Here is a 15,204-nt window from a genome sequence, read left to right as displayed (position 1 = left end):
ATATTTGTATGTGTTTTTGTCTCTCTCACTCTCTAAACCAGTGTTTCTGGGTGGGTTCCTGCTTGTTCCACTGTCTGTCTTTGTGGTTTGTATGATTCAATATATATAGTTATATTTGTCTCTTTCACTCTCTAGGCCTATGTGTCTTGGCGGGTGTTTGCTTATCTCAATAACTGTCTTTGTTGGTTTGTATGTCTGAATCTATATATTTACACGTGTTTTTATCTCTCTCACTCTCTTTGCCTATGTGTCTGGGCGGGTGTTTGCTTATCCCAGTGCTTGTCTTTGTCGGTTTGCATGTGTGAATCTGCATAGTTGTATTTGTTTTGGTCTCGACATTTCTGTATTGTGTATCCAAGAGATGAATCCAAGAAAGAGTTTGATTCCTTACCTACAATTTTTTCATAATGACATATCCAACAATTGATGATGATAAAGAATTTATTCATTCTAATACATAGATTCTGCCAATGTTATCCGACGTATCTGACAAATGATATCGATAAAGAATGTTAATAAAGAATTTGTTCAATTTGATACTTAAATTATGTCAGTATTATCAAACGTATCTGCCAAAAGACATTGATATGGAATTTATTCACACTGATACTTAGATTTTCGCAATTTTACCAGGCATTTATGAAAAAAGCATGTTGATAAAGAATTTATTCACTCTGATACTTAGATTATGTGAATATTATATGTTGTATCCGACAAAGAAGTTGATATAGAATTTATTCACTATGATACATAGATTTGGTCACTTTTACCAGCAGTATCTTTTAAAAAACCATGATAAGGAATTTGTTCACTCTGATGCTTAAATTTTATCCATTTTATCCATCATATCTGAAAAATCAGTTACATAAAGAAGTCATTCACTCTGATTTTTAGATATTGTAAATGTTGTCTAAGGTATCTAACAAAGAAATTGATGCAGAATATATTCACTATGATGCTTAGGTTTAGGCATTGTTGTCAAACGTATCAGTCAAAAGAAATTGATAAAGGATATATTCACTCTGATGCCAAGATTTTCTCAATTTTACCAATCATATCTGATAAGACACAATGATAAAGATTTATTCACTCTGACACTGTGAAACGTATTTGTCAAATAGTATTGATAAATCTTACAATTGATATTGATACAGAATTTAATAACTTTGATACTAATAGTTTTATACTATTAACCGCCAAGTCCGGCAAAGGATGTTGACAAAGAATCTATTCGTTCTGATGGTTAGATTTTATCAATTTTATTCGATGTATCTCACAAAAGATGTTGATAAGAAAATTATTTACTCTGACACTCAGATTTTGTCAATTTTATCCAATGTATCTGAGAAATGAGGATGAAACTGATTCTATTGACTCTGATACTTAGATTTTGTGAATTTTATCCGATGTATCCAACAAAAGAAGTTGATAAAGAAGTTATTCACTCGGATACTTAGATTTTGACAATGTTATCCAACATATCTGACAAAAGATGCTGATAAAGAATTTATTTAATCTGATACTTAGATTTTGTAAATTTTCTTCGACTTATCCGACAAAAGATGTTGATAAAGAATTTATTCATTCTAATACATATATTTTGTCAATGTTATCTGACGTATCTGACAAATGATGTCGATAAAGAATTTATTCACTCTGATACTTAGAAAGGACTAAAGCGAGAGTCAAATTAGCTCAATATTCTTCTTTTAGAACTTGTCCTCTTTCACGCTGATTTACTTGAAAACTTTTCCTTAAAACATTTAGTACTTGTCAGTTATCCCGCCCATACTCAATAAGTCTGGTCTGGACCCATATTCTAAAATGCTTGGCTTTCAATAAACCAAGAAATTGGCATAAAGATCTTGTAGTCAAAATTTAAAGCAGCCGACAAGTCAGCACTAAAAAAATCTATTTAAAAGCCATCTTATACAATTCATTTTAAATCTAAAGTTCGAAATTTACGCAATAAGCAAACAAATACTAAGCAAAAAATACGGCTTGGAGTTCTGAATTCAGCATAAAAAGCTCAATTTCAGTGACTTATTTAGTTCTTGGACACAGAAATGTGTTGATTAAATATAATACTTTATATTTGATGAGAAAATCAAGTACGTATTTTATATTTCTGTTAAATGTTATGATCATTATGTATCATATAATCATCTTATTTTATGACAAAAGCAAATATTTAGTCAAAAGATTAAATATTATACTTGGTGACAAAATTGTAATTGTGCAAAGCAGCTTGCCTACCTACCAGAAAAGACTTTCGGTAATTGTTAATTATCCCAACCACACTAAAGAAGTGAAGCTATGTTAATCATAATGAAATGCACACAATATGATGAGAATATAATACTTTAGAAACAAAATTATGGAAACTACAACAGAGAATTATTTAAAGCAGGCCGTTCAGAGCGCATTGTAGTAAATACGTAAATTAATCGATTCTATATATTAAATATTTGGTACTTGTCATTTATCCCGACCACACTCAAGAAGTAGAGTTAGGTTAATCACAATGAAATGTACCAAAATATGATGAAAATGTAATACTTTACAAAAAAATCATGGAAACTACAAACGAGAATTAAGGAAAACTAAGCTGATTATCTCCGAATGCAGGTAAATAAACCGGTTTTAAACAGATCAAAATTTTTTGAGTGTGGTCGGGATTGTAATTTTTTCTTTTGCTTATTTCCATTTTAAACGCAGTACTGTGTATACACTACGATTTGTGCTTCCATTCTAACCTTGAAATTGTCATTTATTTTATTGTAAACACACGTGAGCTTTTCCTCACTCAAAAATCGTACACGGTATTTTAAAATATATCGAATTCATTGACTTGGTAAAAATTAAAATTATGTATAGTAGCAACGCCGTCTGATGGTTCCTTTACACGTTGCGGAAAATCATACGGAAATCTGTCCGTATCTTTTCGAACGATGGCCGATAATGCTATGTTTTAAGGAAAAGTTTTCAAGTAAATCAGCGTGGAAGAGGACAAGTTCTAAAAGAAGAATATTGAGCTAATTTGACTCTCGCTTTAGTCCTTATACTGCGAAGGAGGCACAGAAGACAAAAAGAGAAAGAAATTCAGTCTGAAACAACAAAGATTTTGATATTCCATAGTCATGATTTTATTCATTTAAAAACCTTGCCAAGAATCCGTCCTGATTTGACCAAATCGGTGCGGAAAGCTGAGTTTTTCAAGCACGAAAACGGACAAAAATTCCCCATGGATTGCTAAATCCTGACGGATTTGCGGAATGTGTAAATGAACCATTCCACTGTATTCCTATTGGGTACAGAGTTGCCACCACGGTCAGTTCCTAAAGTGCTACAATTGCCCAAATTTGCGTACTACAGAGCAAGATTCGGTGCTACAGTTAAAAACTTATTGCAATAGTGCCAAAATAGCATTTTTGTGCTACAGGTGATAACCCATTTCGGTGTTGCCGTTTGGGGGTTTTACATGTCTTGGTGGTGTATCCTTCTTTTGGGGGGAGGGGCTTGATTTCCAAGGTCGTGTCTAATCGCACCTGTATTTATTAGAAAATTCAATATCTCAAAAAATGGCTTTTATTTTCTTGACGACAGTTCAAGAAATATGTAAAATTGAAAAGTAAACGCAATGGAAAATTCAAAAATTTACAGTGTTTACATAAGCAGTATTGTCATCTAATATTGAGCTGTCCAAAAGTGTGTGTTTTAGTTAACCCCTACCGGAATCCATTAAAAAATAAAATAAAAAAAGGGACTTGTTAATTAAACGAAACACACTAAAGAATTACGCTTAGGTTAGATCTGAGAAAACCGGTTTCATAACCAAAAAAACAAGTGCCAGAATTGACAGGAAATATATGATTTGGGATCTGTATTTGCACATTGGGGGGGGAGGGGTTTAAAGTATTGAGACAGCTTGAAAGTAGAAAATAATTCTTACTACATAATATACAGAGTAATTGTAGGTGGCACATTTTACATGGAGACCGCTTATACTTCACCCCTATACTTCTGCATGCAAAATATGCTAGCTACAATTATTCGGCATATTATGAAGTAAGAATTATTTCCATGATTTGTTTTTAAAGTATTACATTTTCATCATATTTTATTATATTTCATTGTGATTAACCTAACTTCACTTATTGAGTATGGGCGGGATAACTGACAAGTACTAAATGTTTTAAGGAAAAGTTTTCAAGTAAATCAGCGTGGAAGAGGACAAGTTCTAAAAGAAGAATATTGAGCTAATTTGACTCTCGCTTTAGTCCTTATACTGCGAAGGAGGCCCAGAAGACAAAAAGAGAAAGAAATTCAATCTGAAACAACGAAGATTTTGATATTCCATAGTCATGATTTTATTCATTTAAAACCTTGCCAAGAATCCGTCCTGCTTTGACCAAATCGTTGCTGAAAGCTAGAGAGTTTTTCAAGCACGAAAACGGACAAAAACTCCCCATGGATTGCTAAATCCGGACGGATTTGCGGAATGTGTAAATGAACCATACCACTGTATTCCTATTTGGTACAGAGTTGCCACCACGGTCAGTTCCTAAAGTGCTACAATTGCCCAAATTTGCGTACTACAGAGCGAGATTCGGTGCTACAGTTAAAAACTGATTGCAATAGTGCCAAAATAGCATTTTTGTGCTACAGGTGATAACCCATTTTGGTGTTGCCGTTTGGGGGTTTTACATGTCTTGGTGGTGTATCCTTCTTTTGGGGGGAGGGGCTTGATTTCCAAAGTCGTGTCTAATCGCACCTGTATTTATTAGAAAATTCAAAATCTCAAAAAATGGCTTTTATTTTCTTGACGACAGTTCAAGAAATATGTAAAATTGAAAAGTAAACGCAATGGAAAATTCAAAAATTTACAGTGTTTACATAAGCAGTATTGTCATCTAATATTGAGCTGTCCAAAAGTGTGTGTTTTAGTTAACCCCTACCGGAATCCATTAAAAGAAAATAAAAAAAAGGGACTTGTTAATTAAACGAAACACACTAAAGAATTACGCTTAGGTTAGATCTGAGAAAACCGGTGTCATAACCAAAAATACAAGTACCAGAATAGACAGGAAATATATGATTTGGGATCTGTATTTGCACATTAGGGGGGGCGTTAAAGTATTTAGACAGCTTGAAAGTAGAAAATAATTATTACTACATAATATACAGAGTAATTGTAGGTGGCACATTTTACATGGAGACCGCTTATACTTCACCCCTATACTTCTGCATGCAAAATGTGCTAGCTACAATTATTCGGCATATTATGAAGTAAGAATTATTTCCATGATTTGTTTTTAAAGTATTACATTTTCATCATATTTTGGTATATTTCATTGTGATTAACCTAACTTCACTTATTGAGTATGGGCGGGATAACTGACAAGTACTAAATAATTAATATATAGAGTTGGTTTAATTAGGTATTAAATATGATTCGTCCTGGGCAGCCTTCTTCCCATAATTCTCTGTTTAGTTTCCACTATTTTGTTTCTAAACTATTATATTTTCATCATATTTTGGTATATTTTATTATGATTAATCTAACTTAACTTCTTGAGTGTCGTAGGGATAACTGACAAGTAATAAATATTTAGTATATAAAGTTGGTTAAGTTAGGTATTTAATGTAATGTCCTCTGAGCGGCCCGCTTTAAATAATTCTCTGTTGTAGTTTCATTAATTTTGTTTCTAAAGTGTTATATTCTCATCGTATTTTGTGCATTTCACTATGATTAACATAGCTTCATTTCTTGTGGTCGGGATAACTAATAAGTACCGAAAGTCTTTTCAGGTAAGTAGGCAAACTGCTTTACACAACTACAATTTTGTCACCAAATATAATTTTTAATCTTTTGACTAAATATTTGCTCTTGTCAGGAAATGAAATATTAAATGATACACGATGATCATAATATTTAATAGAAACGTAAAATACTTACTTGATTTTCTCATCAAATATAATATATTATAATTAATCAAAAAATATAAAACAAAATTGAATTCTTATGTCCAAGAATTAAATAAGTCACTGTAATTGAGCTTTTTATGCTGAATTAAGAACTAAAAGCCGTTTTTTATGCTTAGTATTCGTTTGCTGATTGCGTAAATTTCATACTTTAGATTTGAAATGAAATTTTTGTATTTCAGTGCTGACTTGTCGGCTGCTTCAAATTTTGACTGTAAGATCTTTATACCAATTTCATGGTTTATTGAAACCCAAGCATCTTGTAATATTGGTCTGGTATATGACTAGCACATCATAATTCTGTATTGCTATTACCCTTCTTTTTATTCTTGGTGGAGCCTCTGAAACAGAGGCGCTACCGATGGGAAAAGAAATCTATAGAGATTTCTTCAACATTGATTCTCTTTGTTAGCGATTAGTTGCTATTATTCCTGTCCTTACACAGCCAAAGAACTCGAAATATTGGCAAGCACGTGTTCCAGTTTGAATTTTTATGTTAATTGTTAGCGTTTGCAAATTCAACAAAATAAAACAGCAAGAATAATTGGGAAGTACGTAAAAAATGTGAAAGACACCAGTGCATGCTTTAAGTCTCTAAGGCTACTCAATGTTGGGCAGATAAGGGACTATCAAGCGGCGATGTTTGTGTTCATGTTAATTTTACTATCTGGCTGCTTGAATTCATGGAGGGAATACTACTAGAGATATCGATTTCTTTTAAACCTAGACAAGATTGAGAGCCTCTAGAGAAAATAAGAAGCTTTGATTTGGAAATATTTAATATATGATGGTTCACTTCAAAGCACGACAAAACACGCTCTAAAAAAATGACAACAGATTCAACAGCAGACTAGACTCATCTTAGGCCAAAGTGGTTAGGGGACTATTGTCTACGAAAGCCGCCAAACCATCGTCAGATCCAGACTCATGCCTTGAGATATCCTGATTGGCTTCTTGACAAAGACGACACCATAATTTGATTTACAATTTTCAAATGCAAAGAAAAGGTCATTAACATACATTAAAAACAGCGTTGGACCCAAAACCGATCCTTGAGGTACTCCGTATTCAACCTGTTAAGCATCATGAGAAGATTCACCAATCGAGATAACGCGTCCCAACAGATATGACGAGAAACAAGAATGAGCATTTGACCGTAAACCAAAATAAGATAGATTTCCAGGAAGAATCAGAAGTGTCAGAGAATCAAAAGCATTTTGAACATCTAAATATAAAGCAGCTAGAAGAAGACAAGAACCGAGAGCAGAGTGAATAAAATCATGAAAAGAAACAAGAGCATATTCAGTGGAAAGTTTACCTCGAAAAATAAACTGGAAATCATGGAAGAAATCTCTAGCCTCGAGAACTGATTCTCTGCTGGCTTGCTTTGTCAGCACTAGCTTAAAAAATCAAAAATACTTCTCAAAATATTGTATTTTATACACAAGTGCCTAATATAGAAAAAAACAAAAAAAAGATCAACAGAATTCCCTAAAAAAATAGGGAGTAGTTACAAAGAAAAATAGGGCAAAAAACAAAAACCGGAAGCTATCATTGAGTTTTTCCACAGCTTCATTTAAGTTTCTCAGATGAACTATGCTCCTCCATTTATTTGAATATTTCTTAGGAATAACATGAGCGCTTCTTTTACTTTCAGCATTGCTTCTACAGACTATAAATAATGAGAATTCACCCTCAAAACGTAAGCAAAACAAAAAACTATTTAGTTCACTAAAAGTAGAGCTCGGCATAAGGAGGAGGTAACACTTCGTCCACACAATCTTTATATTCCGGTGGATTATCCATGTGAACACCAGTTGTTGAAATTATTATAATTGTAGTTGAACGACTGTTCTCTTGTTCAGCGCTTAATCGCTGCCTGGTATCGTTAGTACGAATACAAGGACCTGAGGAAACGATGGTAGAATGATGATGTTTTTCTGCCAACTTCAAAAGCTTAACCATCAAGGTTACAAAAGAGATTCCAGCGACAATTCCACCGCAAACTAGTAACAACTCATTTTCTCTCCATATTGCCATGACGGCTACACCAGTCAAAACCGACAGAGTAGTGAAACAGCAAGATAGGATATACCTTTGGTTTTCATTCATCCTGAAATGGAAAAAATTGAAGAAATAAGAGATTAAATGCAAATTTCTCTGTCCTAATAACATTTTTCCTACCACTGATATATAAAATACAAATATTAAGTGTCTATTTAATACAGATCCCAATTCTCAGTATCTATACTATGGTTTCTTTCTAGTTTAATGGGAAATGGTCATCACATCGACCTACCCAGAAGTTCAATTGACTGAGGGAGATAGGACCTAGACCTCATTTTCCCGAAGAAGGCTTCCTTGTTACTCTTTATTGGTTGTCCTTTATTTTCTTTGAAGTTCAATTGCGGAAGCTCATATTTTAGAAATAGAGCTTATGAAAATATATTTTTTTATCATTCTTTAATGTGGAATTATTCCTCCCCTCCTCCCTCTAAAAAAACCGTTTATCCTTCTGTCTTATATATTTGACGTTAAAAATACGTTTCATGACCAGGGACCGAACACACTTGAATTCCATGGTTATGGAAATAGCTGTAACCTTGTACAGAGAAAATTACGGTCCATAGTAACCAGAAGCTTAGAAAACACGTAAAAAAAATATCTGGTAAGAAATATTTGTCATTAATGCCGATTCAGGAATAACAGCTATTATTTCGGTACGTCTTAATAGTAAAACTGTAATGCGAAAACAAATATATGGAAATTTTGAAAAAAAAGCTGAAAACGCTGACAAGTCTTCTTTTTCCTTTTCTATTTCTCAAGCACGAATATGGCGCTAGAACATAGTAGAGTGCTGTTTAAAAGGCTACTTGAAAGCTAATACACACATTTACTTGATTTTTATAATTTTATCATGACAATACCGTCACAAAATGTTGGGCGGGGCATAATAAACAGCTGGGGCGCAATTATGCAATGGCGATTGTTATCAAACAGTTCGTGGTAACAAGCTGCAAGTAAGGAGTGACGCGGCTCAATAGTGAACGAAGCTCTAAGAAACAGAATTTTGATACCAATAGATACATCAAAGGAATCAAATTTCGAATGTTTTTTCAAAATATATAAAATTCATCAAGTTTAATGTTACACATCAAAAGTTACAAGCCTGAAAAAAGTTGCACAATTTTCATTAAAGGGGGAGGGGAAACACCCTCCAAATGTCAAGTAATCTTAATGAGTCGTCAGATTCAGCATATCAGAGAACCCTACTGAAGAGGTTTCAAGCTCCTATATACAAAAATGTGGAATTTTGAATTTTTTGCCAAAAGGAATATCACGGATGCATGTTTATTTGTTTGTTTGTTTGTTTTTTTTGTTTTTTTTTTCAAGGGTAGTTGTATCAAACCAGTGATCCTATAGGATCGGAAGAGGGCCCATTTGATTAGAAATCAAAAGTTCTAGTGCCCTTTTTAAGTGACCAAAAAAATTGGAGCCCGTTCCTGCGCCCCTTTTTCCCCAAAGTTGCCCGATCAAATTTTGAGATAACCATTTTGTTCAACATAGTCGAAAGATCTAATAACTATTTCTTTAAAGATGACTTGACCTTCCCCCCCCCATAGTGCCCAGGGGAAAGGGCTGTAAGCTATGAACTTTGCCCATGTTATATATAGTATTGGCTATTGGGAAGTATACAGATATTTTTCGGGGGGGGGGATTGTCTGGTAGGAGGGTTACGTTGGGTGATTTTTCAATGGAGGAATTTCTTATGGGGGAAGGAAATTTCCCATGGAGGGAGAACCGGATTTTCGGGCATCATGTTACAAATAATCAGAAATTAAGTAAAAAATAATATTTTTTTTCAACTGAATGTAAGAAGCAACATTAAAACTTAAGACGAAAAGAAATTATTACATATACGAGGACACTGCTCCCTCCTCAATACCTTGCTCTTTACGCTAAAGTTGGACTTTTTGCTACACATAATTAGAGTAATAAGCTTTTTTTTAAAGTTCAAAGAAAAAGTAGCGTAAAGAGCAAGGTATTGAGGAGGAGGCAATCCCCTCATATACGTAATCATTTCTGTTTGTTTTAAGTTTCAATGTTGCTCCTTACTTTCAGTTGAAAAAAAACTTGTATTTAGAAAGAGCGTGCGATGGTAAATCGAACGGTATGTTTATCTTTCAGCTAGCGAATTAATTGAGCCTTCGATAAATTTACCACCAAAACCTTTACCGCAAAAACCTTAAAAAACTTGATTTAGCTTAAAGCTTAAACACTGTAATATTATTAAAACACCATATTTCACCTTAGGTTTAAGGTATTGTGATAAAAGTTGACAACTTAGAGCTAAGCGAGAAGCAAGTTGTGAGCTTCTAATCATGGCTTGCCAATTTGAATATGCAAAATTATCAAAGTTTGCATTTTTGGCCAGAAGAAAGATCACGGATGTGTGTTTATTTGCTTTTGTTTTTTTTCGTTTTTTCTTCCAGTGGTGATCCTGTCGAAATAATAGTCTTAGAAGGTCGGAAGAGGGTGCATTTGAACGGAAGCTAAGAGTTCTTGTGCCCTTTTTAAGTGACCAAAAAGATTGGAGGGAAGCTAGCCTCCTCCCACGTCCCTTTTTCCCCAAAGTTGCCCGATCAAAACTTTGAGATAACCATTTTTTTCAACATAGTCGAAAGATCTAATAACTATGTCTTTAAGGATGACTTGACCCCCCAGAGTCCCGGGGGGAAGGGCTGCAAGCCATGAACTTTGCCTATTGTTTACATATGGTATTGGTTATTGGGAAGTATACATATATTTTTCGGGGGGTGGGGGGTTCTGGTAGGAGGGGTACGTGGGATGATCTTTCAATGAAGGCATTTTTCATGGGGGAAGGAAATTTCCCATAGAGAGAGCCGGATTCTCGGGCATTATTTTAAAAATGATCAGAAATTAAATAAAAAAACTAGTTTTTTTCAACTGAATGTAAGGAGCAGCATTAAAACTTAAAACGAAAGCATACAAAAGGACTGCCCCCTCCTCATATACCTCGCTATTTACGCTAAAGTTGGGCTTTTTGTTACGCATATTTAGGAATGACTCCTGAAACACAAGGGCCGTAAGAATAATAAGCTTTTTTTAAAGTTCAAAGAAAAAGAATCGTAAAGAGCAAGATATTGAGGAGGGGGAAATCCCCTCTTATACCTAATAAATTCTGTTTGTTTTAAGTTTTAATGTTGCTCCTTACTTTCAGTTGAAAAAAACTTGTATTTGGAAAGAGCGTGCGATGGTAAATCGAACGCAATGTTTATCTTTCAGCTAGGGAATTAGTTGAAACTTCGATAAATTTACCACCAAAACCTTTACCGAAAAAACCTTAAAAAACTTTCGCTTATAGCTTAAACACTGGGATATTGCAAAAACACCAGATTTCATCTTAGATCATTGAGATGTAAGTTCAAAACCACGAGCTAAGCGAGAAGCAAGTTGTTGGCTTCTAATCAGCGTTAGGTCAAACTTATTCATGGGCTAATTTGAATGAGTATCAGAAAGTTCGTGGTAACAAACTGCAAGTAAGGAACGACTTGGCTCAATAGTAACTGAAACTCTTAAAAATAGTATTTTGATATCAATAGATACATCAAACGAATTAGCTTATTATGATGAATCTAAAAATATAAGATTCATCAAGTTTAATGTTACCCATTAAAAGTTACGAGCCTAAGAAGATTTGCCTGATTTTCAAAAAAGGAGAAAATGTCCCCTACAAGTCAAAGAATCTTAATAAAAATTACATCGTCATATTCAGTGTATCAGAGAACCCCACTGTAGAAGTTTCAAGCTCCTATATACAAAATTATGGAATTTTTCATTTTTTGCCAGAAGAAAGATCATGGATACGTGTTTATTTGTTATTTTGTTTGTTTATTTTTTTCAGAGGGGTGGTCGTATCGAAATGATAGTCTTATAAGATCGGGAGAGAGTGCATTTAAACGGAAACTAAAAGTTCTTGTACCCTTTTTAAGTGACCACCAAGATTGGAGGGAAACTAGCCGCCCACCCACGCCCTGTTTTCCTCGATTTATAAAAAAAAACAAATTTTGATAGTCATTTGGTTCAGCAAGGTTGAAAAATCCAATAATTATCTCTTTAGGTTTAAAATAACTCTCACAGTCCGTGGGGAGAGGCCTGTGAGTTATGGAATTTGTCCATTTTTTACGCACAGTATTTGTTATTGAGAAGTATACAGACATTTATTTTTTTTTTGGGGGGGGGGAAGGATTTGCGCTTGGGGTGGGGCTCCATAGGAAGAATTTTCCTTGGGAAGGGAAATTTCCGGGGAATAAGCTTTCCAGGATAAATTTTGCACTGGAGGGATTTGACAGAATTCCCTCATGAAATTTTTTTCATTTGTCTTACTTTCTCTTTGCCAACTAAATTTTGCACGGGGAGATGTTCCTGGGGAATTATCCGGAGGTTATTTTTTTGCGTATTTGAACTCCTGGGAAAAAAAATTCCACGGAAGGGGGGATATCCAGAGTGATCAAGAAAACGAATAGAAATTAAAGCATTTTTCAAATGAAAGTATACAAAGGAGAATTTTTCAGGCTGAATCGTCTGCAAGAAATTTTATGGAGGGGGGGGGAGATTTTCAGCAAGGATGGAACCATCCGGAGGAATTTTACGGGGGTATATTTTATGTGGAAGGGAATTTCCACGAAGGAGTTTACAGTGAGGGGGGAATTTTTCACAGAGGGTGAGCCAGATTTACCAGGTAGTATTTGAAAAACGATCATAAATTAAATAAAAAAACAAGCTTTCTTAATTGAAAGTAAGGAGAAACATTCAAACTTAAAATGAACAGAAATTATTCAGTATATGAAGGGTTTCCCCCTCCTCAATACCTAGCTTTTTACGCTAAAGTTTGACTGTTTGTCTCAACTTTCTTAAGAGCGGCTCTTTAAACACAAGGGTCGTTTAATTAGAATGGGAAGCCTTTTTCAAAGTGCTAAACGCTTTAGCGTAAAGAGCAAGGTATTGAGGAGGGGGACAAACTCTTCACATAAGGAATAATTTCTGTTCGTTTTGAGTTTGAATGTTGCTCCTTAATTTCGGTTAAAACAACTTTTTTAGGTGTGAAAGAATTAAAGAAGGGATTGAATTGAACAGGGGTTGATCAAAATGGGGGCTGAGTTGCACGGGGATTAATTTAAACGGGGGCTGAGTTGTATAGGGGGTTTAATTAAATAGGTTTGAGTTCTATGGTGGTTGAGTTGAATGGGATGGATTTGAACAGGGGTTGACCTGAATGAGGTTTGAGTTGTATTGGGGCTGAGTTGAACGAGGGTTGAGTTTAAAGGGGTTGAGCTAAGCGGGGATTGGGCTTGACGCAAACAGCCCAATTGTTAAGGTGCTGTTTGATTTGCAAAAACATGAGCCGGGAACTGAGGTGATGGTGCTGGGTGTTCGTTCTGGGTGGTAACGGCTAGTTTATTATCATCCTCATTCATAAGTATAAGCCCCTCCGATCTTGATTAGACTTAGTAGCTAATGTTTTTGTTGTGCCTTCGGAGGGTTTGAATAAAAAAACAATAAACAATGTTGCTTTTGCTCCTCATCAGCTTTACCAAATTTGTTGCAACACTACAGGGCTTTTGCACTAAAGGTCTAGTTATATTTGATAGAAAAAGGAACTGTACCTTTATGTGAATGCTTTATTTTTCACTTGTACTTTAAAACTTAGAGTATTGTTCAATCTTATGACTTTATTCCTCGTCTGTACTACTCTTTTCAATTATAATGCTTGCATAAAATACTTTACTGTGATAAGAGCTATCAGTGTTAATAAAAAGACTATATATATGACGTCTATTATATTGTGAAATTTGCGGAAATCACTTTATAACAGCTTTATTTAGTGGATAAGCGTAAATCAAATTCCGATGGTAATTAGCGCTTAGTTAAAACTAACAAATATAAGGACATTTTCACTTCTTGAACATAATTTTAATTTCGATTTATCAGATTATTAAAAAATATCTTGAAATTAAAGTTATTGTTCAGAATCCATTTTACATCTGACTTTTTTTTAAAGGCTTTTTGACGGTATTTTGAGTAGTAAAAAAAATAGTAGTAACTCTTTTCGACTGTAAGTCGAAAAGAGAATAAGAAAGTAAAAAATTATATAAGTAAAAAAAAAAAAAAAATAGACAGATTTCACAAGCAATATAAAAACAAGGCCCTATCCAGGGAGGTGGATTATTCGGGTTCAAACCTCTTTCTTTAGCTGAGATATTTGTCTGACTCATAAGAAAGTGAAAAAGTGAATATAAACAAACTTTTTGATACGTTTCTTAGATTTTTACCCCTCTCCCCTCGACACTTAAGACTTAACACTTAAGACTAAAACACACTCCACTGTTAAATTTTTGGCAGGGTCTAAGTTGGGGAAGATTACAATTTGGGTTTTGACAGGAACCTGAATTTAAAAAATGAATACATGAATGTACAAACTTACAAGAAAAGCCTCTATTACACTTATTATTCAGATAAAATTTACAAGCGACATTCTTTACTTCGGAATTGTCGCTAACCTCGTCGAAATTACTGGTATATTTGTAAACACAGCTGCTAACACCTTCTCCATCGGTTTAATGTTCGCCTTTAATTCACTTTTATTATAAATTGGGTCAATGGCTGCATTTCCAGTAGCGTGACCGGAAAAATATAATCCTTTAATTACACAGGTTTGTCTTTTGATCTCCACTCTTATCAAAACTTATCTTACCAACCCACTCTTATCAAAACTTGTCTCGTTGAAATTTTGCTCGTTGCCTCCCTCCTCGGGTTTTGTGTTTGCATGTCATTTTCCATATATTTTAATGAGAATAAGAGGAGAGGAGTAGGAAATAAGAGAGGAATAGAGGAGAAGAATAAGAGGAGAGGAGTGAGACTAGAATCTTAAACGGAATCATGGTAATGTCCATCCAAAAATAGGCAAATTATTTAGATATACTACATTATAAAGGAAGCCGTAAAATTACTGAGACATCCGGGAGAAGGGCTCAGGATTGAAGAAAAAATTAACCATAAAATCAAAGTCAAGAATTAAAAATGAACTGAAGATGTACATATTTCAAAATTTTGAATTTTAATACTTTTTTTTTAGGTTTTGAGGAACAGCTCGGAACTAAAAGCAAATAATTCTTCATAGCTATTACTGGTTGTTCT

The 15,204-nt window shown here is 34.2% G+C and overlaps 1 protein-coding gene across 1 annotated transcript; it reads right to left on the bottom strand.

Annotated features, from left to right (window-relative positions):
• Positions 1 to 7,427: 7,427 nt before the first annotated feature.
• On the bottom strand, positions 7,428 to 13,766 carry LOC148947133 (uncharacterized). Its single transcript, XM_089097276.1, has 2 exons — positions 13,674 to 13,766; positions 7,428 to 8,098 (listed from the first exon to the last, which is right to left on the bottom strand). The coding sequence occupies exon 2, from the start codon at positions 8,095 to 8,097 to the stop codon at positions 7,717 to 7,719; it is 381 nt and encodes a 126-aa protein (XP_088953402.1). The 5' UTR covers position 8,098; positions 13,674 to 13,766; the 3' UTR covers positions 7,428 to 7,716.
• Between the last annotated feature and the right edge of the window lie 1,438 nt (positions 13,767 to 15,204).

The sequence above is a fragment of the Artemia sp. Qi Xiang Cuo genome, chromosome 11 (genome assembly GCF_049724085.1).
Source record: "Artemia sp. Qi Xiang Cuo chromosome 11, ASM4972408v1, whole genome shotgun sequence".
In the NCBI taxonomy this organism is placed as follows: domain Eukaryota; kingdom Metazoa; phylum Arthropoda; class Branchiopoda; order Anostraca; family Artemiidae; genus Artemia; species Artemia sp. Qi Xiang Cuo.
Note: the sequence above shows the minus strand (reverse complement) of the source record. Positions and strands in the feature narration are given on the sequence as shown.